This window comes from Pseudophryne corroboree, chromosome 3, assembly GCF_028390025.1.
Source record: "Pseudophryne corroboree isolate aPseCor3 chromosome 3, aPseCor3.hap2, whole genome shotgun sequence".
Lineage (NCBI taxonomy): Eukaryota > Metazoa > Chordata > Amphibia > Anura > Myobatrachidae > Pseudophryne > Pseudophryne corroboree.
In genome coordinates, this window is record NC_086446.1 from 316,701,351 (window position 1) to 316,724,239 (window position 22,889).

At 44.3% G+C, this 22,889-nt stretch overlaps 1 protein-coding gene across 2 annotated transcripts in view; it reads right to left on the reverse strand.

Annotated features, from left to right (window-relative positions):
- Positions 1–22,889, reverse strand: part of SCN4A (sodium voltage-gated channel alpha subunit 4) — a 275,899-nt gene that overhangs the window by 104,409 nt on the left and 148,601 nt on the right. For both annotated transcript variants that reach the window (XM_063959465.1, XM_063959466.1), the window contains exons 3-6: positions 22,499–22,618; positions 19,229–19,317; positions 4,927–5,055; positions 3,504–3,595 (exon numbers count right to left, since the gene is read on the reverse strand). In XM_063959465.1, coding sequence (XP_063815535.1) covers positions 3,504–3,595; positions 4,927–5,055; positions 19,229–19,317; positions 22,499–22,618 — 430 coding nt within the window. The remainder of the gene's footprint in view (positions 1–3,503; positions 3,596–4,926; positions 5,056–19,228; positions 19,318–22,498; positions 22,619–22,889) is intronic.

Consider the following 22,889-nt stretch of genomic DNA (forward strand, 5'->3'; position numbering starts at 1 on the left):
GAGAGGAGCAGCGGCACGGACGGGGGAAGGAGGAGGAGGGAGGTGAAGGAGGGAGCCGCAGCAGCGCTTTGTTACTGGTGGAGGCGCTGCTGCTGCTGCCCCTCTGCTTCACTATAGGCTGTCTTCCGAGAACAGCCTATAGGGAAGCAGAGGGGCAGCAGCAGCAGCGCCTCCACCAGTAACAAAGCGCTGCTGCGGCTCCCTTCTTCACCTCCATCCTCCACCTCCTCTACTGCCCGGGAATCGTCTGACGCGGCTGCACCGAGGAGCCTGAGCCGGCGGAGAGGGTAAGTATAATTCTTCTTTCTTTCTTTTTCTCTTTTTCTTTCTTTCTTTCTCTTTCTTTTTTCTTGGGCCTGCCTGCCGCTATGTGTAAAAATGGGGGACTGCCTGCCGCTATGTGTAAAAAGGGGAATCAGCCTGCCGCAATGTGTAAAAAGGGGGGACTGCCTGATGTAATGTGTAAAAAGGGGGAATCAGCCTGCCGCAATGTGTAAAAAGGGGGGACTGCCTGACATAATGTGTAAAAAGGGGGAATCAGCCTGCCGCAATGTGTAAAAATGGGGGACTGTTGCCTGCCGCTATGTGTAAAAAGGGGTAATCTGCCTGCCGCTATGTGTAAAAAGGGGTAATCTGCCTGCCGCAATGTGTAAAAATGGGGATTCTGCCTGCCGTAATGTGTAAAAATGGGGACGCTGTCTGCCGTAATGTGTAACAAGGGCACGCTGTCTGCCGTAATGTGTAAAAAGGGGACGCTGTCTGCCGCTATGTGTAACAAGGGCACGCGGTCTGCCGTTATGTGTAAAAAGGGCACGCTGTCTGCCGTTATGTGTAAAAAGGGCACGCTGTCTGCCGTTATGTGTAAAAAGGGCACGCTGTCTGCCGTTATGTGTAAAAAGGGCACGCTGTCTGCCGTTATGTGTAAAAAGGGCACGCTGTCTGCCGTTATGTGTAAAAAGTGCACGCTGTCTGCTGTAATGTGTAAAAAGAGGAATCTGTCCGCTGTAAGGTGTAAAAGGGTCTCTACCTGGTGTAGTGGTGCTACTGTGCGGCGTAATTTGAATAATGGAGACTACTGTGTACCGTTTTATGAATTGGTATTATTTTGTGGCCACACCCCTTCCCCACGAAGCCACGCCACTATGTATTTTTGCGCGCGCCTACGGCGCGCACTGCCCCTGTTTTGCATGCAGGGGTGGGGCACCGATGCCGTTTCTTGCACACAGTGCTAAAATGTCTAGTTACGGCACTGTTGCTAGGTATCCATTTCTCTGGCCCTGAGCAGGTCCCCCTCACCAGATCCTCTCCAGGGGTGAGGGGGTGGACTTGGATGGGATGTGTGGGGGGGGGGGGGGGGGCAAAGCATTTTGTCGCACCTGGGCCCACCGCTCGCTAGTTCCGCCACTGCTCAACCTGTACTAGTTATCACTTGTTACTAATCTTAAATGGTGCTCCAACCAATCAGCTCCTAAGTGTCAAGTGTTTGAAAATGACAGCTAGGAGCACCATTTAAGATTAGTAATGAGTGATAACCAGAATATCACTCATTGTTAAGTTTTCCCCAATATTTTTTACACACACATCTAAATAGGATTACTTTGATACAGTGATCAGGAACAGAAATTAGATTCCAAATTGTGCTCCTCTTAGAGTTTTTAAATGTGTACCAACCTTTTCATACATCTATTTTATAGATCTTATAGGATCCCTTCCATAAGTATTAAACATGACATGACAACCAAAATGTTCAAAAGTAGACAATTACTTTTCTAAAAAATGTTCAATGAAAATATTTTGACTAAGATCTGTCATGTTACACACACATATCATTAATTATACATCATTTTGTTTTGGCATCTTAAAAGTAAAAAGAATGTGCCAGCAAAACAGATTAACACTCATCAGACTAGAAAAAGCCCAAACTGACCAGTCATTTACTTTAAATTGAACACAGAGTTCTTTCATTGGAGTACTCTTGCTAGGTGGTCACTGTTCTATAACATGCACGTATTTGTAATCCACAAAAGGAAAAGGTAATAGAATTAGTGTCTAAACCTGGTCTTTCTTGATTCCAGAGAGTAGCTTCAACTTTCCAATTATAAAGCACAATAAATACAGGTCGACTTAAGTAGCACAGTTATCTTCAGCACTCAATAGTATCATTATTTCAGTCCTAGTTAGTTTTTTTTTAATCAATCTTTCTCACAAATGGTTTACTCTCTCTTTATACAAAATAAAATCAGTTCACTGGTTCAATGGTAGCAAAATCAGCACATATATCCCATTGAAAGCATATTTATATGTATAACTTAGTATCTTTTCAGTTATAGCGTTACTTAATAGTGTAATACTTTATCAGCAGGGACATCACCCTTAATCAGTTTAAGGAAAACAGCCTCCACAACTCTCCAGTTCCCAGCGCTGCAACGCTGCCTCTCCTGATCTCTCAGACTGGTGCTTTTGCTGTGGTCCTCAGCCCTGTGTCAGGAGATATTCAGTGGTTTGGCACCACCTCAGCATCATCACTTGTCTATTCTTAGCTCACAGACCTCTGGTACCTAACCCCACTCTCCAGCTCCACTCATTGACGTCTCTCCTACTGCATTGCACATGTGCAACCAATTAAATCCCTTTCTCTTGACAGCTTTATGGAATTTTGCAGCTCCACCTAGTTCTAGACTCCCCCATTGCAATGTCCATTGGCTCCTATTAGAGCCAGGAGTAACACAATGACCTACAATACTTTTAAAGATTTGATATCAGAGAGTATTTGCTTTATACAAATTTACAAGACCTACATGGTATCTTGTAGATAAGAACAAAAGTGGGGATACATTTTCCTGGACTAGAAGATTTAAGTTTTTATTCCATGTTAAAAAGAAGATATCACATGGAGTCTCTTATTCATGCTGCTGGGCAATATTCCATGGCTTTAAGCTACAGAACCATTTATTCCATGTTCTCAAGTCTGTAATAAATCTGTGTGGAAAGCTGCTGAATACTTGCTGCTGAGCCACTTGAAAAGTAAACGCAAACCCCTGTCTACTTGTAGTTTTTCTCATGGACAAAGCATATGATGCTGATGACTACATTTTACTACTTGGCAACTCCTTATGTCTTGCAAATGAACATAGGGACAAGGGCAAGGTCTAATTAAGGGGTATGAACAAACACAGAGGTACAAAGGGTCACTGAAATAAGGAAACAAACATGACCAAATTGTAAGTGATACTAGAGACACCCAGCCAGAAGGAGTGAATCTGTGACACTGTCTAACTGCTTGATGTTAACCATTTAATGACAAAGAGTGCCGGTATGCAGTAGCCAGGTCTTACTGACATTAAATAGTCCATCCCCACTAAAATATGTAAATACATAGAGTTGGCTAATAACCCAAATGTATATTTAGCAGAGAGTAAGGATAAGTAGAACATATGAACACCACATATGAACACCACCACCACACAGTAATAAATTAGAAGATGAAATAAAAGTGTACAAACCTGGAATTACAGTGATTGTTTTAAGTGCACGGAGGACACGGAATGTCCTAAGAGCAGACACATTCCCCAAATCTACAAACTCTGTGGTGTAACTAGAGAGATGATAAAAAGACAGGGGAACATCTTGAGGAGAGTAGATTTCCTAACAGGCGGGAAACCTCTATTCCGTGCACTTACTGTATATGGACATGCAGATTAGCCAAAAACCAAACCAGCCAAAGCAAATAATTATTTTATAAGAAGACAATCAAAGCGTGATCTTATATTAATGACCAGTAACACCCAAAGCAGTAAATTATAACTATGCGTCTGATTCAGGGGAGCAGCTGTGTATTTGGATGCAGCAGACCTGCAAAAATATGCTAATGGAACTGTGACAGGGTTTTGTACAGAGATACCCACTGACGGCATCACCGATATGCCGACTGCGTACACAGACATACCATTGAACTTTTGAGAAACCCTTTGGTTGCTCAGAATATCTATCGCAAGTAAGCTGCCAGAGCTTTTACAATTAGGTATGAACTATGAAGACGCATCCATCACTTCCCACAAACGTTCACTACCTCTCACTTACTTTGCAACTAAATGCTCACTTTGTCCGCCGTTGCTAATCAATAACCGTGCTTGTGCAGTACGACTGTGACACATGCTCAGTTCAAAAAACAATGCTCACATCTGCAAACATCGGCATTCCGTCCAAGCCCTATGTCCTTTTCTGTCATTTTTAGGCCCTCCAGCCCCATAAGCAAATGCAGAAACAACACTTTCCATATTATTTAAGTAAAGTTGCTATCAGAGATGTATCAAAAGAAGAGGAGGCCCATGTGCAGACTGCATCTGGGCCCTCTCCTCTCTAGCTGGTAGGGCTGTAGCTCTGGGCACTAGAGACATCAGCGGACCCTAGCACTGTCCCAGAGTCTAGTGCGCATGGACAGGTCTCTGGGAAAATGGTGCAGAGGGCCATTTTCCAAGTGCTTGTCTTACTGTGCATGTGTGAAACTCTGGAAAAATGGCCACCGCACAATTTTCCTAGTGATTTCTGCTGAGCTGCTGCTGCTAACATGGGACTCTGGAGAATAAGTATTGAAAAAAATGGGTACAGTGTGTGCGGTGTGGACCCCCTGGGGCCCGGGTGCCTGTGTGCAGCGCACATACTGCACCCATTATAAATACGCTGGTGGCTGCTATTTACAGATGTCAAACACACAAGATATCCCAGCATACCTCTATCTCTAGTATGGGGTCACTGAAGTACAGTAGTGCAATTGTAAAGATGTCACCATCAGCTATGGCTATTCACTTTATTTGTTATTAGAAAAGGGCAAGACTGTTAAATTAATTTATTACAAGAAATCAGTTTCAGTAATGAAACCCCAAGTAAGCATGTTAGTGACCATAACAGTGTCTACCTTCCACTTACGCCATGACAATGACACAGAAATCCAGCCAATTCCAGGGATCCCTGAGGAATGTAAAACTGTCGATGCAAAACCCTCGGGAAAAGATCTTTATCAAAGACTCAAAAGTATAAATGCCTGTAAATGTCCACCTAGGAGTAAGACACAAGAAGAATTAGGCATGGTATAGCTGGAACGGATAAAAAATAATAATTGCAGAATCAAAGACAGGCATATGGGGATAAGAGGAAAATGAAGACAGCGTGAAACATTGTATAGAAAATAAAAACAGCATGTAACACTTTGAGGTTCAATTGTATATTATTATTATTATTATTATTATTATTATTATTGATCCTTTACTTATATAACAGTGACTTAAATTACAAGACATTGCAGGAAAAGTACAAGGTTTATAAACATTGCTGTAATAGTGGCATTAGCACTGAAATAAGCAACATGGCAGCAGAAACCAAGGGTTAGGAAGTATGGAGTAGATGATACAAAAGTGATTGGACACCAACAGCAAATAGATCAATGAGATTTTATTGACATCAGTACTTTGTAGGTTCATCACATGCAGTGATTACTGCAGTCACCCTTCTTGGTAAACTGTCCACAAGTTCCTGGACAACAGCAGGCGGTATGTTTTGCCATTCCGACTTAAGAACACTGACCAACTGTGACACTGAAGAAGGTCAAGTTGGCCTAGAATGCACCCATGGATCCAATACGTCCCAAATGTTCTCAGTGGACGCTGAGTGGGCCACTCCATCCAGGTATGGAGGTCCAGCGTCATCCTGGAAACATGACAGGTGGCATTGTCATGCTGATAAAAAACATTTGTCGTCTCAAAGAACTGCCACAATGTAGGGAGCACAGAGTTGCCTAGACCATGCATTACAACTAGTGGACCCATGCCGAACCAGCTGAAACAACCCCACAGCATAATGCCATCACTTTCATGCTTTACTGTAGGTACTCACAATCGCCAAACCCAAACACGCCCATCTGATCTGAAAGTGTGTGAATCGTGATTCGTCACTCCATAACACTCGCTGCCATTGTTCCACTGCACAGTTTTTGCACTTTTTACACCATCAGAAGAGCTGGGCAGCATTTTTCTTTGTGATTAGAGGTTTATGAGCAGCTGCTCACCCTTAATATCCAAGTGCATGGGCTTCACTATGAAGTGTTCTTGTCAAAACTGGCACATTAGTGACCATGTGCAGTGGTATGCATGGGACGACCCCCATTTTTTCGAAATACCCAGGTTAGCACTCTTCAGTTCCTGGGATGCAGTTTCGGGGGGTCTTTAAGGACAAGGTGCATTCCTGTTATTCTGCCACACATTTGTGACAAAAGGCACAGTGGATTTAGGAACCTTCCTAACATCTACAATTCTTCTCACACTTATACCTCCATTCGAGCAGCCAACGATGATTTCCCTTTCAATCTTGGTTAACTCCTTCTGGCAAGCCATTTTGTTAGCAAATAATCTAATCAGTGCCCCTCTACCCATTTTATACCTTCACAAACAATTGTCTGCTGCAGGGGCAGACCATTTCGCTTGCGTGGGGGTGTCCAATCACTTTTGTCTACATAGTGCATAAGAAAGGGAAGCCATAGCACATGAGGAAAGAGGTCCCTGCTTGTGAGAGCTTACATTCTAAAGGGGAGTGGCAGACAGACAGAGTGGCACAGATGGGGTAGAAAGTAAGCATGGATCAGAGGGTTAAGATGAAATATGGCTGGGTTTGATTAAGAAGGGGGTCTTAAGACACCATTTGAAGTTATGAAAAGAGGTGGAGAAACTGACAGGGAGAGGGAGAGAATTTCAGAAGTATGGAGCAAAATCTTGGAGGCAGGAGTGGGAGGAAGTAATCAGTTGGCAGTAGAGGCAGTATTCATTTGTAGAGCAAAGAGGACCATCGGGAATGTGAAAGGAGATGAGGCCAGAGATGTAAATGGCACAGGAGTGGGTGAGGGTTTTGTAAGTGAGTGTGAGAAGCTTAAACTGGGACCCGAAGGGGAATGGAAGCCAAAGTAGGGCTTGTAGGAGAGGAGTGGCAGACTAGAGGAGATAATTGCATCGTCAATAGATAATTAAATTATGGGGTGAGAGTAAGAAGATGAGCAGCACAGTCTAAGAAAATGCTGGGACATCCAGGAAGAGATAACAGAGAGACAGAGATACAACTGAGGAAAGAGGAGGAGAGGTCAGGGGAGGGGGTACACTACTTGTTAGTAAAAGTTTGTGTGTGTGTGTGTGTGTGTGTGTGGGGGGGAATCATGAGAGGAGACAGTGAAGGAATGGTCAGTAGTAGGAGACAGTGATGCAGATGTATTAAGCCTGGAGAAGAGATAAAGTAGTGATAAGTGCAAGGTGAGAGTAGGCCCTAGGCATAGGCAAACTAGGCAAATGCCTAGGGGCACAAGCAGCTTCTGCTGATTAAAATGATATGCAGCATGCCTATATTCTGTGTGTGACTGCGGCTCTATCTGCATACGAAATGCGTTACTAATGTGCGGCATATGTGTAAGGGGCATTATGTGTATCATTTTGCGTTTAAGGGCATTAATAATGTGTGGCGTATGTGTAAGGGACATTATGTGTATAAGGGCTTTAATAACGTGTGTCATATGTGTAAGGGGCGTTACTGTGTGGTATTATGGGGGTCATTCCGAGTTGTTCGCTTGTTGCCGATTTTCGCAACGGAGGAATTAAGGCAAAAATGCGCATGCGCATGGTACGCAGTGCGCATGCGGTAAGTATTTTAGCACAAAACTTAGTAGAATTACTCACGTCCGAACGAAGAATTTTCATCGTTGAAGTGATCGGAGTGTGATTGAAAGGAAGTGGGTGTTTCTGGGCGGGAACTGGCCGTTTTCTGGGAGTGTGCGGAAAAACGCAGGCGTGCCAGGAAAAAACACGGGAGTGTCTGGAGAAACGGGGGAGTGGCTGGCAGAACGCAGGGCGTGTTTGTGATGTCAAACCAGGAACAAAACGGCCTGAGCTGATCGCAATCTGTGAGTAGGTCTGGAGCTACTCAGAAACTGCTAAGAATTTTCTATTCGCAATTCTGCTAATCTTTTGTTCGCTATTCTGCTAAGCTAAGATACACTCCCAGAGGGCGGCGGCCTAGCGTGAGCAATGCTGCTAAAATCTGCTAGCGAGCGAACAACTCGGAATGACCCCCTATGTGTATTATGTGTATAAAGGCATTACTCATGTGCGGCATTATGTGTATAAGGTGTACTTTGTGGCGTAACGTATAGAAAGGGCACTGTGTGGTCTAATGTGAATAAAGAACAATATGGTGTGGTGTAATATGAATAAGGGACACTACTGTGAGGAGTGATGTGGTACTACTGTGTGATGTAACGTGAATAAGAGACACTATTGCATGATATAATGTGAATAAAGTTGCATTAGTGTATGGCGTAAATTCCAACTCGGGGTATTATTGTTTTGGCCATGCCCCTTCCCAGCAAGAACACACCCCATTTTGGACTGCACACCGAATGTGCACACTGTCCCTATTTTAAATATAGGGGGTAGAAGCACCAAAATGAGGACTGCTATGGGTGAGGGGTGATGTTGCGGGGAAAGGGGTACAGTGTCAGAGGTGGAACTAGTGTCTGTGCTATTGGGTACCAGCCAAAGTCTTGCCTAGGGCATCATATTGGTTAGGTCCGGCACTGAATATATTATATATATATATATATATATATATATATTAGAGATGAGCGGGTTAGGTTCCCTGAGAACCAAACCTTCCCCCCAAACTTCACTACCCGGGCCCGGATCAGAGTCAGGGTCGGGTTTTCCAGCCTGCCTCAGAAACCAGAACGAGGCAAAACGTCATCATCCTGCTGTCGGATTCTCGCGGGGTTTGGATTCCATATAAGGAGCGGCACGTCACCGCCATTTTCACTCCGGCATTAGAGAGTGTAGCGAGAGGATGTGTCTCCTGCATCAGTACAGTGATAGTGTCTTGTGCTGCATCAGTCCAGTCAGAGTGGTGGTGTCCTCTGCTGCCATATGTCCAGTGCTGCTGTATAAATCCAGTCCAATGGTGCTGTGTTCTGCTGCATCAGTACAGTGGTGGTGTCTTGTGCTGCATCAGTCCAGTCACAGTGGTGGTGTTCTCTGCTGTCATATGTCCAGTGTTGCTGTATAAGTCCAGTCCATTGCAGTAGTGCTGTGTTGTCCTGCATCAGTCCAGTGGTGGTGTCTTGTGCTACGTCAATCCAGTCACAGTGGTGGTGTCCTCTGCTGCCATATGTCCAGTGCTGCTGTATAATAAGTCCCTTACAGTGTCGCTGTGTTGTCCTGCATCAGACCAGTGGTAGTGTCCTGTGCATCAGTCAGTCCACTGACCAGTCACAGTGGTGGTGTCCTCTGCTGCCATATGCCCACTGCTGCTGTATAAATCCAGTCCAGTGGTGCTGTGTTCTGCTGCATCAAAACAGTGGTGGTGTCTTGTGCTGCATCAGTCCAGTCACAGTGGTGGTGTCCTCTGCTGCCATATGTCCAGTGCTGCTGTATAAATCCAGTCCAGTGGTGCTGTGTTCTGCTGCATCAAAACAGTGGTGGTGTCTTGTGCTGCATCAGTCTAGTCACAGTGGTGGTGTCCTCTGCTGCCATATGTCCAGTGCTGCTGTATAAGTCCAGTCCAGTGGTGCTGTGTTCTGCTGCATGAGTTCAGTAGCGGTGTATTGTGCTGCATCAGTCCAGTCACAGTGGTGGTGTCCTCTGCTGCCATATGTCCAGTGCTGCTGTATAAGTCCAGTCCATTGCAGTAGTGCTGTGTTGTCCTGCATCAGTACAGTGGTAGTGTCTTGTGCTGCATCAGTCCAGTCACAGTGGTGGTGTCCTCTGCTGCCATATGTCCAGTGCTGCTGTATAAGTCCAGTCCATTGCAGTAGTGCTGTGTTGTCCTGCATCAGTACAGTGGTAGTGTCTTGTGCTGCATCAGTCCAGTCACAGTGGTGGTGTCCTCTGCTGCCATATGTCCAGTGCTGCTGTATAAGTCCAGTCCAGTGGTGCTGTCTTGTGCTGCATCAGTCCAGTGGTGGTGTCTTGTGCTACATCAGTCCAGTCACAGTGGTGGTGTCCTCTGCTGCCATATATCCAGTGCTACTGTATAAATCCAGTCCATTGCAGTGGTGCTGTGTTGTCCTGCATCAGTCCAGTGTTGGTGTCCCTGTGTTGCTGTATATGTCCAGTGGTACTGCTGTATATGTCCAGTGATACTGCCGTATATGTCCAGTGGTAGTGTCATATAAATCCAGTGATACTGCCGTATATGTCCAGTGGTACTGCCATATAAATCCAGTGATACTGCCGTATATGTCCAGTGGTACTGCCATATAAATCCAGTGATACTGCCGTATATGTCCAATTGTACCGCCATAAATTCCAGTGATACTGCCGTATAATTCCAGTGATACTGCCATATAAATCCAGTCCAGTGGTACTGCCATATAAATCCAGTGGTACTGCCGTATAATTCCAGTGATACTGCTGTACAAGTCCAGTGATACTGCCATATAAATCCAGTGATACTGCCATATAAATCCAGTCCAGTGGTACAGCCATATAAATCCAGTGGTGCTGCTATATAATTCCAGTGATACTGCTGTATAACTCCAATGATACTACTGTATAATTCCAGTGATACTGCTGTATAATTTCAGTGATACTGCTGTATAATTCCAGTGATACTGTCGTATATGTCTAGTGGTACTGCCGTATAACTCCAGTGATACTGCTGTATAATTCCAGTGGTACTGCTGCATAATTCCAGTGGCACTGCCGTATATATCCAGTGGTACTGCCGTATAAACAAATCCAGTGGTACTGGTGTATAAATCCAGTGATACTGTTGTATAATTCCAGTGACAATGCCGTATAATTCCAGTGGTACTGACGTATAAGTCCAGTGATACTGCCATATAAATCCAGTCCAGTGGTACTACCGTATAAGTCCAATGGTACTGCCGTGTAATTCCATTGATACTGCCTTATAATTCCAGTGATACTGCAGTATAATTCCAGTAGTACTGGCGTATAAATCCAGTGATACTGCCATATAAATTCAGTCCAGTGGTACTGCTGTATAAGTCCAGTGATACTGCCATATAATTCCAGTGGTACTGCCGTATAAGTCTAGTCCACTGGTGCTGCCATATAAATTCAGTGGTGCTGTCCTGTGCTGTATATTATTTATTCCAAATAAAGGGGTTATTAATATTTAATCCAAATGATTTTCACAGGGTTTGCCCTATGTGGTGTAGAGGTACGCTCTCCTGTACCGCATATTGTTATATAACTCCAGAAAAATAATGGAGAACAAATATTTGGAGGATAAAATAGGGAAAGATCAAGAACCACTTCCTCCTAGTGCTGAAGCTGCTGCCACTAGTCATAACATAGACGATGAAATGCCATCAACGTTGTCTGCCAAGGCCGATGCCCAATGTGATAGCAGGGGGCATGTAAAATCCAAAAAGCCAAAGTTCAGTAAAAAGACCTCAAAAAATAAATTGAAATGGACTGAGGAGAAACGTAAACTTGCCAATATGCCATTTATGACACGGAGTGGCAAGGAATGGCTAAGGCCCTGGCCTATGTTCATGACTAGTGGTTCAGCTTCACATGACGATGGAAGCCCTCATCCTCCCGCTAGAAAAATTATAAGAGTTCAGCTGGCAAAAGCACAGCAAAGAACTGTGTGTTCTAAGTTGGTATCACAAATCCCCAAGGAGAGTCCAAGTGTGTCGGTGGTTGCGATGCCTGACCTTCCCAACACTGGATGGGAAGAGGTGGCTCCTTCTACCATTTCACGAGGATATGGGTGTTGCTGGTGCTGAGGAGGAAGTTGACGATGAGGATTCTGATGGTGATATGGTTTGCTTAAATCAGGCACCGGGGGAGACACCTGTTGTCCATGGGATGAATAAGCCCATTGTGATGCCTGGGCAAAATACAAAAAAAGCCACCTCTTTGGTGTGGAATTATTTCTCCACAAATCCGGACAACAGGTGTCGAGCTGTGTGTTGCCTCTGTCAATCTGTAATAAGTAGGGGAAAGGACGTTAACCACCTAGGAACATTCTCCCTTATACGTCACCTACTGCGCATTCATCAGAAGTCAGTGTCAAGTTGTGAAACTTTGGGTAAGAGTGTAAGTAGTCCACTGACACCTGAATCTCTTCTTCGTCTTGTACCCAAGATCCTGCAAGTCACACCACCAAATCCCTCAAAGTCAACTTCCTCCTCAGTCAGGAACGTCAGTAGTCCTGCAGGCCATGTCACTGGCAAGACTGAGGAGTCCTCTCCTAACCGGGAATCCTCCGGAGGATCCTTGAGTGGTACACCTACTGCTGCTGTTGCTGCTGGGAGTTGATCGTCATCCCAGAGGGGAAGTCAGAAGACCACTTCTACTACTTCAACTAAGCAATTGACTGTCCAATAGTCCTTTGTAAGGAAGATGAAATATGACAGCAGTCATCCTGTTGCAATGCAGATAACTGAGGCCTTGACAGCTATGTTGGTGTTAGACGTGCGTCCAGTACTCGCCATTAGCTCAGTGGGAGAATTGATGGAGGCAGTGTGTCCCTGGTTCCAAATCCCATCTAGGTTCCACTTCACTAGGCAGGCGATACCAAGAATGTACAGAGACGTCAGAAAAAGTGTCCTCAAAAATGCAGTTGTACCCACTGTCCACTTAACCATGGACATGTGGACAAGTGGAACAGGGCAGACTAAGGACTATTTGATTGTGACAGCCCACTGGGTAGATGTATTGCCTCCCGCAGCAACAACAGCAGCAGCACCAGTAGCAGCATCTCGCAAACACCAACTCGTTCCTAGGCAGGCTACGCTATGTATCACCACTTTCCATAAGAGGCACACCACTGACAACCTCTTACAAAAACTGAAGGACATCATCGCACAATGGCTTACCCCAATTAGACTCTCCTGGGGATTTGTGATCTCAGACAACGCAACCAATATTGTGCGTGCATTACATCTGGGCAAATTCCAGCATGTCCCATGTTTTGCACATACAATTAATTTGGTGGTGCAGAATTAAAAAAAAAATGACAGGGGCATGCAGGAGATGCTGTCGATGGCCCGAAAAATTGCAGGCCACTTTCGACAATCAGCCACTGCGTGCCAAAGACTGGAGCGCCAGCAAACACTCCTGAACCTGCCCTGCCATCACCTGAAGCAAGAGGTGGTAACGAGGTGGAATTAACCACTATATGCTTCAGAGGATGGAGGAGCAACAAAAGGCCATTCAAGCCTATACATCCACCTACGATGTAGGCAAAGGAGAGGTAATGCACCTGACTCAAGCGCAGTGGAGAATGATTTCCGTCTTGTGCAAGGTTCTGCAACCCTTCAAACTTGCCACACATGAAGTCAGTTCAGACACTGCCAGCTTGAGTCAGGTAATTTCCCTCATCAGGCTTTTGCAGAAGCAGCTGGAGAAACTGAAGGAGGAGCTTAGACAGAGCGATTCCGCTAAGTATGTGGGACGTGTGGATGGAGCCCTTCATTCACTTTGCCAGAATTCAAGGGTGGTCAATCTGCTGAAATCAGAGCACTACATTTTGGCCACTGTGCTCGATCCTAGGTTTAAAGCCTACGTTGTATCTCTCTTTCCGGCAGACACAAGTCTGCAGAGGTTCAAAGACATGCTGGTGAGTAAATTGTCAACTCAAGCGGAACGTGACCCGTCAACAGATCCTCCTTCATTTTCTCCCGCAACTGGGGCTGCAAGGAAAAGGATTAGATTTCCTAGCCCAACCGCTGGCGGTGATGCAAAGCAATCAGGAGCGAGTGCTGACATCTGGTCCGGACTGTAGGACCTGCCAACGATTACTGACATGTCTACTGTCACTTCATATGATTCTGTCACCATTGAAAGAATGGTGGAGGATTAGGTGAGTGACAGAATCCAAGTAGGCATGTCAGACAGTCCGTACGTATACTGGCAGGAAAAAGAGGCAATTTGGATGCCCTTGCACAAACTGGATATATTTTACCTAAGTTGCCCCCCCTCCAGTGTGTACTCCAAAAGAGTGTTTATGCAGCCAGTAACCTTGTCAGCGATCGGTGTAGGAGATTACTTCCAGAAAATGTGGAGAAGATGATGTTCATCAAAATGAATGATAAATTCCTCCGGGTAGACCTTTACCAGCTATTGCCTCCAGAAAGTACAGAGGGACCTGTGATGGTGGATTCCAGTGCAGATTAATTAATACTCTGTGAGGAGGAGGATGTATACACTGAAAGGGGTGAGGAATCGGAGTATGAGGATGAGGTCGACATCTTGCCTCTGTAGAGCCAGTTTGTGCAAGGAGGGATTGATTGCTTCTTTTTTGGTGGGGGCCCAAACAAACCAGTCATTTCAGCCACAGTCGTGTGGCAGACCCTGTCGCTGAAATGATTGGTTTGCTAAAGTGTGCATGTCCTGTTTATACAACATAAGGGTGGGTGGAAGGGCCCAAGGACAATTCCATCTTGAACCTCTTTTTCTTCTTTGCATCATGTGCTGTTTGGGGACTAGGTTTTTAAAGTGCCATCCTGTCTGACACTGCCGTACAAGTCCAGGGGTACTGCCGTATAAGTTCAGGGGTACTGCCGTAAAAGTCCAGTCCAGTGGTACTGTCTTGTGCTGCATCAGTCCAGTGGTGGTGTCTTGTGCTGCCATAAGTCCAGTGGTGGTGTCCTGTACTGTATATTATTTACTCCAAATATAAGGGTTATATACATTACTTATATGATTATCCAAATAATTTTTACAGGGTTTGCCCTGTATGGTGTAGGGGTATGCTCACCTGTGCTGCATATTATTATAATAGCTCCAAATAAAAGGGTTATTATTATCCAAATTAATTTTACAGGCTTTGCCATGTGTGTGTGTGGTTTAGGGGTACGCTCTTCTGTGCCACCAATATTGTGTGTTTATTACATCTGGGCAAATTCCAGCACGTCCCATGTTGTTTGTGCCGCACACTTGTGTCGCTTAGCTTAGTCAAACAGCTACCTCATTGCACCTCTTTTTCTTCTTTGCATGATGTGCTGTTTGGGGCCTAGTTGTTTTAAGTGCCATCCTGTCTGCATCTGCAGTGCCACTCCTAGATAGGCCAGGTGTTTGTGCCGCACACTTGTGTCGCTTAGTGTTATGAGCCACGGCTGTGGCTCATTCCTGTTTTGCAGTTTTGTTCTGTATTTCATGTTATACTTCTATTTATGTTCCCCGTGGGTGTCATGGGGTGCTCGGGGCTCACCCTTAAGGAGGGGATACTGTTATGAACCACAGGTAGTGGTTCATTCCTATTTTATGTTTATAAAGTTGTCTTGCATGCCAGGATTTTCTGTTGCTCTGTTTTAGAATTCTCTTGTCTGCTGCCGCTGGTGAGTCTGTGTAATTGCAGCTTGTTCCCATGTGTTCAGCCTCACCTGGCTGCTAATTGCATCTTGTCAGTTTGGAATCATGCAACAGGGCAGCTGCATGGGATTATTAATTAGGCCTCTCTGTTATATGCTGGCTGACTGCAATTCACAGATGCTGGTGAAATTTCTTGGTTTTCAGTCTGCTTGAAGTCTGACCTGGTTCCTGCCAGTCCCTGAGCTCCTGTATAGCAGTGTCTGACTAGCTGCTTCCTGTGTTGATTCCTGTGTCAGTCCCTGTGTCGATTCCTGTGTCTGATCCCGTGTCCTGCTGTGAGGCGTTCCTGCCCTGAGGTCCAGTGGCTTTGCCTATCCCTGGTCAAGTTCCTGGTTTCCTGGTGTCCACCGGTCTGTCGTTTGGGATTCTGCCTGTCCTCCAGTTCTGAGAGTGTGTGTCGGCATCATTGAGGGTTCCTGTCCGTTTGCCAGTATTCGTACCGGTTCCGTGAGTAGCGGCACTGCCGCGTCCGTTGGCCTAGGCCGCTATATTTCATTATTGTTTCTGTCCCTGGTGTTTTGCAGAGGGTTCTGCTTATGCTGTCACCGCCGGTACACAAAGGTATTGTGTCGGCGTGTGATCAGCATTTCCTTTGTTGTTATTTTCCTTTGGCGGTTTCTCCGCACATACTTTAGGTTTTTAGTTAGCTTGTAGCCCCTGGCCTGTTTGCTTAGTTAGAGGGCCTCTTGTTATCATCCTGTCTCGGATTTCCCTTTGTCTCTCACTAAGACCGGGGGGCATCGGAGTTGGGCAGACATAATCCGCCCTTCAAACGCGGCTGCCAAGGGCTCAAGAAACCATAGTCTCGCAAGGGATTTCTGACAGCACGGGTGAGACAACAGAGTTAGGGCGCCAGGGGCTATTCCCTTTCCATTCCCCTTTCCCAGCGTTACGTCCTGGTGCTCTGAACTCACTTCATGAACATCTCCCTTGTTCTGAGCACCAGTAACCTAACACTTAGCTTAGTCATACAGCTACCTAATTGCACCTCTTTTTCTTCTTTGCATGATGTGCTGTTTTGGCCTAGTTTTTTTTATTGCCATCCTGTCTGCCACTGCAGTGTCACTCCTAGATGGGCCAGGTGTTTGTGCCGCACACTTGTGTCACTTAGCTTAGTCATCCAGCCACCTCAGTGCAACCTTTTGGCCTAAAAACTACTGTGAGGTGTAAGGTGTTCAGAATAGACTGGAAATGAGTGTAAATGAATGTTATTGAGGTTAATAATACCATAGGATCGAAATTACCCCAAAATTATGTGATTTTAGCTGTTTTTATGGTTTTTTTAAAAATCATCCAGATCCAAAACCAAAACCAAAACCTTAAAGGGTGGATTTGGGAAAACCAATCCAGATCGAAAACTTGAATATGAAACCAGAACCAAAACACGAAAAGTGCCCGCTGCACAGCTCTAATATATATATATATATATATATATATATATATATATATATATATATATATATATATATATATATATATACACACACACACACACACACACACACACACACACACACACACACACACACACACACTGTCGGACTGGGGCATGGAGGGCCCACCGGGGGATGCTGTTGTAGGGGCCCATGCTTAAAGGTGTGGCCAGCCACCACAGAGGTTTGGCTAAACGTTACAGAGTACATGTTCTGTTCCCCTTGGCAAATATATAATAAACCATATTATTGTGAAGTATAATGCAACATAAGTATAATATATAATTCAAGTGCACTAGGATACATTCTGGAACCTGATTCCTAGAGGAGGAGGGCCCACAGGCAGTGGGGCCCACTGGTGGATTCCCCTGTGGGCCAGTCCGACCCTGTATGTATATATAGATAGATAGATAGATAGATATAGATACCCTGTCAAAGTTGAATGTCAGCACCGAAACGGCCATATGGTTAACTCACTTATGGCAGCAGGCGATGTCTGGGATATGCTATATACACACAGGGATGGACTGGGGACGAAAAAGTGTCCCTGGCATGCGCATGCACGTGAAAGGGACGCACGCAGAGCCGGCCATAGCTATAGGCAAACTAGGCAATTGCCTAGGGCATTTGATGTGCCTAGGGGCATCAGCAGCTTCTGCTGATTAAAATGATATGCGGCATGCCTATATTATGTGTGTAGCATTTCATATGCAGATACAGCCACAGTCTCACACAGTATATAGGCGTGCTGCATATCATTTTAATCAGCAGAAGCTGTTTGTGCATTCTAGCCACATAGCAATGCAAATAAGATGCATTTTCATTAAAAAAAATGTGCCCGACGTTAGCATTGAGGCAATATTTATGAGGACACATCTGTATCCAAGCAGTGGCAGAGGTCACAGTGCAAGTGGCAGTGTGAGTGCTGTGTGCATGTGAGTGGGTTGGTTGTGCAGTAGTGTTCAGAATATGTGTAAGGAGTATTATGTGTGTCATGTAAAAATGCATTAATAATGTGCAACATATGTGTAAGGGGCACTATGTATGTCATTATGTGTATAAGGGCATTAATAATGTGCGTCATATGTGTAAGGGACATTATGTGTAAAAGGGCATTAATAAAGGTTGTCATAATGTGTAAGGCACATTATGTTTATAAGGACATTAATAATGTGTCTCATATGTGTTAGGGGCATTACTATGTGGCATTATGCGTTTTAGGTGCTCTACTATGTGACGTTGCGTTTAGAAAAGGCATTACTGTGTCGTCTAATGTGACTAAATAGCAATAGGGTGTGGTGTAATGTGAATAAGGAGCAATTAATTGTGATGTAATGTGCATAAGGGGCTCTACTGTGAGGAGTAACGTTTATAAGGAAAAGTGATACTACTGTGGGATGTAATATGAATTATGGAAAGTATTGCATGATCAAATGTGAATAAAGTGCAGTACTGTGTGGCATAATTGGAATTGGGGTTAATTGTGTGGCCATGCCCCTTGCCAGCAAAAACACACCCCTTTTTGGGCTGTGCACCAAATGTGTGAACTGTTCCTATTTAAAATATAGGGGGTACAAACACCAAAATAAGAACTGCTATGGGTGAGGGGTAATGGTGCAAGGTCAGAGGCGGAACCAGCGGCGTTGCTAGGGGGCACCAGCCAAAATCTTGCCTAGGGCATCATATTGGTTAGGGCCGGCTCTGGACGCACGCGCCATGAAAGGGGTGCACGGACACTATTCACAGGGGATGGGGGGGTGCTACAAATCAGGGGTGGGTGGACTTGTGGCACCCCCCCGTATTTCTTAGCAGGGGGACAAACATGGGCGGGAGACAAACGGAGAGCTGGAAATTGCGTGCACTCGGCCTTCCCAGCTCTGTGTGACCAGACCGTCCAGGCTCTGTATAGACAACTACAGTATACTACATGCACAGAATTTTAGAAATCGCACTAGAAGTGAACATATATAGCCCAAAAGGCAACATTCCTAGTGCTTTTACACATATGGAAATTCTAGGACCCCCCTAATATCCATTCATATACAGCAGTTAATGTATTATTAAAAACAAAACAAAACACAAAAACAGACATTTTCCTAATAAACACCGAAACAATGATATCAAAACATATAGGGGTATATGTAATAGGGTCTGAATTTACCAGAGGTGTGGGATGAAATCATTTACAATACAAAACCATGCCTTGTAAATGATTGACGCTTTAAAAAAGTCAAAGATCGGACGGAATCCCGCACCTCCAGCAAACTCGAACCCTATCACATATGCCCCATAGAGTTTATACAAATATTAAACATAACTTATGTATTAGACAGGTATTATTACCATGTATTATATGGATATCTATTGCAATTTACACATATATGATCACTAGTGTATTATAGGTGGATACAACATACTTACTCCACATTTTTGGACCAGGAAGGTGGGTCACTCATGGTCATAAAGACACAATTTGTTAAGATTGTTATCATAATAAAAAAACTGAATATTGTAAAGAAAATTTAAGGAAAATGTCATAAATCAGAAAGCATAAAACCATATAAAAATGACATGCACTATACAGGGCCTGTGCCACTAGGTTGTATGAATAAACACTACACAAAATCTCATTAAGCATCACCCTGCTTGTATTTCAGCATCATGTTTATAAGAAATAACACCATATGATATCATCTCAATATTAATAGACATGAGGGCTCAAAATAATGAATTGCCTATTGCTAGAATATGGGAATAAAATATAAAACTATTGACTGGCAAACTGTTATTGTAGACAGGCTGGTAGCATACATGACTATAGTGAGTATATCCATATTTCTACATGGAATATATTTTGCTATTTGATCAAGACCTTTGCCAACATGTCTCTCCTTAAAATAGTAATTTCCATGTTAAGGGGCATATATACCAATCATCAGGTTTTAAAACCAATAATTATAATTTCTTATTGCTGCTATTCACAGCAATAAGAAATTATAGATTGCTCATATGTACTGTTAATCACATGCATGGACATGGGCAATAATTGCCAGGGAAGGCTTAGGAGGAACCCTCTCCCAGTAAATTTTGCAGACTGTAGGATATATAGCTACAGCGGCTAACGCCATCTGAAGAGAGCATTAGCTGCCAAGACATTCCACAGCTCGGTAAATCTGACAGGTTTGTGGTCCCTATAGAAACGCGGCTGCTATCGGAAATGGCGACTGAGGCAAGAAAGAACTCAGGAACATTATGTGGACTCACCACACCACTGTAATGAGATCACTAGGACCAGGCCTACTACCTCTCTGGCAGAGAACATCAGGACTGCCCTATGGGCCAACCCCTCAAGATGAGAAGGTGAGCAGAGAGCACTGGGGGGAGAGCACCAGGACCAGGCCCAGCAAAGACATTTCCATCGGACTTTAGTGTGCTGCCCACATTTTTCACACCCACCCGTACTGCTCCTATGAGACCAGGATAATTTCCCTTCTTTCATTGGTTACCTGCAAAGGTGTTCTCCGCATGTGCTTTTAAAAAAATAATAATAATAATTTTTAATGCATACTTCCACCCCACCGTGTGAGATTACTGTGAGGTGTACCTCCACTGATTGCACATCCTGCCTGCTATCATCTTACGCAGTGCACCCTAGATGGTTGCCTCAGATGATTCCTCTGCGGGCAGGATGTTCCTCATGTGGATTGTTCCATACAGGTTATATCATACGACTACGTGTCCATTTTCCTACATATGCATTGGGCCCGTGTATGGCTCACCTCCCACAGTGTAACCTTCATAGTGCACCCAACATAGCTGCCTCATCTGGTACACTTGTGGATGGGATAAAAAATAGTTTTGTTGGGATCCTACTCTGAACGTTAGGATGCTGAATCACCCCCATTTTGTGGCATCTCTTCTAGGGGTAGACTATTCCACCCTGGGTAATCCTTCACAGTGCGCCCAAGATGGCTGCCTCACCTGGTACCTTGTGAGGGTGGAATACATAACCAATGGAAGTTTTTACTCAAAATGCCTACACCAATCCTGCATTATGATTACTGTATGCATTCTAGGTTTTCATTTTTATGTCTTTGTGGCTTGTGTATAGCTGTATTAATCTTCTGTTTTATGTGCATTGTTTTGATGTCTGTAAAGCGCCTTGAGTCCTGTTTGGAGAAAGAGCGCTATATAAATACAATTATTATTATTATTATCATTACTATTATTATTATCATTACTATTATTATTATTATCATCATCATCATCATCATCATCTGCTGTGGTCCATCCTTCATACAGTCAAGAGAGCCTTAATATTTGCAGGTACCTCCCCCCAAAAAACGGGTATTCTCGTGGAATAAGCCGCACATATTATTTGATGCCACTAAGGTGTATTTAAAATATAACATTAGTATTTGTATGTTAATAGTATTAAATAGCATTCAACAGTGCCGTAACTAGGCATTTTAGCACTGTGTGCAAGAAACGGCATTGGCGCCCCCCCTCCCTTATGTAAAATATGGGCAGTGCGCGCCTACGGCACGCGCAAAAAATGTAGGGGCGTGGCTTCATAGGGAAGGGGTGTGGCCACAAAATAATACCAATTCATACTACGGTGCACAGTAGTCTCCATTATTCAAATTACGCCGCACAGTAGCGCCACTACACCAGGTAGAGACCCTTTTACACATTACTGCAGACAGTCCCCCTTTCTACACATTACAACAGACAGCGTCCCCCTTTTTACACATTACGGCAGACAGCGTCCCCCTTTTTACACATTACGGCAGACAGCGTCCCCTTTTTTACACATTATGGCAGACAGCGGGCGGTGGCTTCAGCGGGACGCAGGCAGCGTTGCATTCAGCAGTGAGTCTGGACCCGGAGCTAGTGGCCGTGTGGGTGTGATGCCCGAAGGTGCGCCCTCAGTTCATTTGCGCTGTGGGCAAGGCACCATCGGCACACACCTAGTTACGGCTCTGGCATTCAATACCATATGGAATAAATATGGGAACTATCTTCTAAAGTACAGCAGAAAATGCTAAACTTAGTACAGTCATTCACACATTAACACAGAAAAAAGACAAAGGTGTTAATTCATAAAGAATTGGGTTTTAAAACCCAGCGCTTCTGATTGCGTGTATGCCCAATATTTAGAAAGGCAATGATTTTACTGGCAAGACACCGATACTAAAATAATTTCCCTTTTAAATATTGCCCATTTACACAATCAGAAGCACTAAGTTTTAGAACCTGACGCTTCGTAAATAAACCCCAAATTCTTACTAGGGAGTAACCTGAAAAAAATAGCAGTAAATAGCAGGTAACACTCTAAAGCCGGGTACACACTGAGGTGATGGGCATTTGTTCAGACATCGGAATGAATGCCCGTCAGCAGCGATTGGCAGTACACACTGGGATAATGTTAATGAAAAACGGAATGACCACGTTCCGTCCTTCATTAGCATAAACAAGGACGCTAGCGACAGAGGCTAGGTTTGATGTGGCACACACGTCACCAACCTGGCAATTTGCCTGCTTGATGCCGCCAGTCTGAACGGGTCTCAAGCGGGTTGCACCTGGGAAGGATCTGCTTTAGCTATGTGAAAGCGGTGTTAATTGCATAGTGAGGTTCGTAAAAGAAACGAATGACAGAAAAACCAATTTATATATATTTTTCAAAGGATATGAGTGGATCAGCACTTTAATAGCCCCAGTTCTCAAAGGATTGAAAGGGTCCAGTAGATATAAAGCTTTGGTAGCAGAGAACCGAAATATTGCTTTGCCCTTATTCAGGACAATGAATGTCTGTGGAAACATAAAACAAAGATAAGTAGTGAGCAGAGGATACAGAAATGCATGATATTTAAAAGTCACGAAAACATGAGAATGATTTCCAGTCATCACAAATAGCACTGACAAAATAATGTATTCATCCATTTTGCCCAGTTTTTGAGCTGCTTAATATGCACTCAAAAATGTATTTCCTCAGCCTTACTGAGGACCGATGTCCAAGTTTTCTTTGTTTCATGTGGCCTTACTGTATATAGTATTTTTACACCGAGGTCCAAGGCTGTAA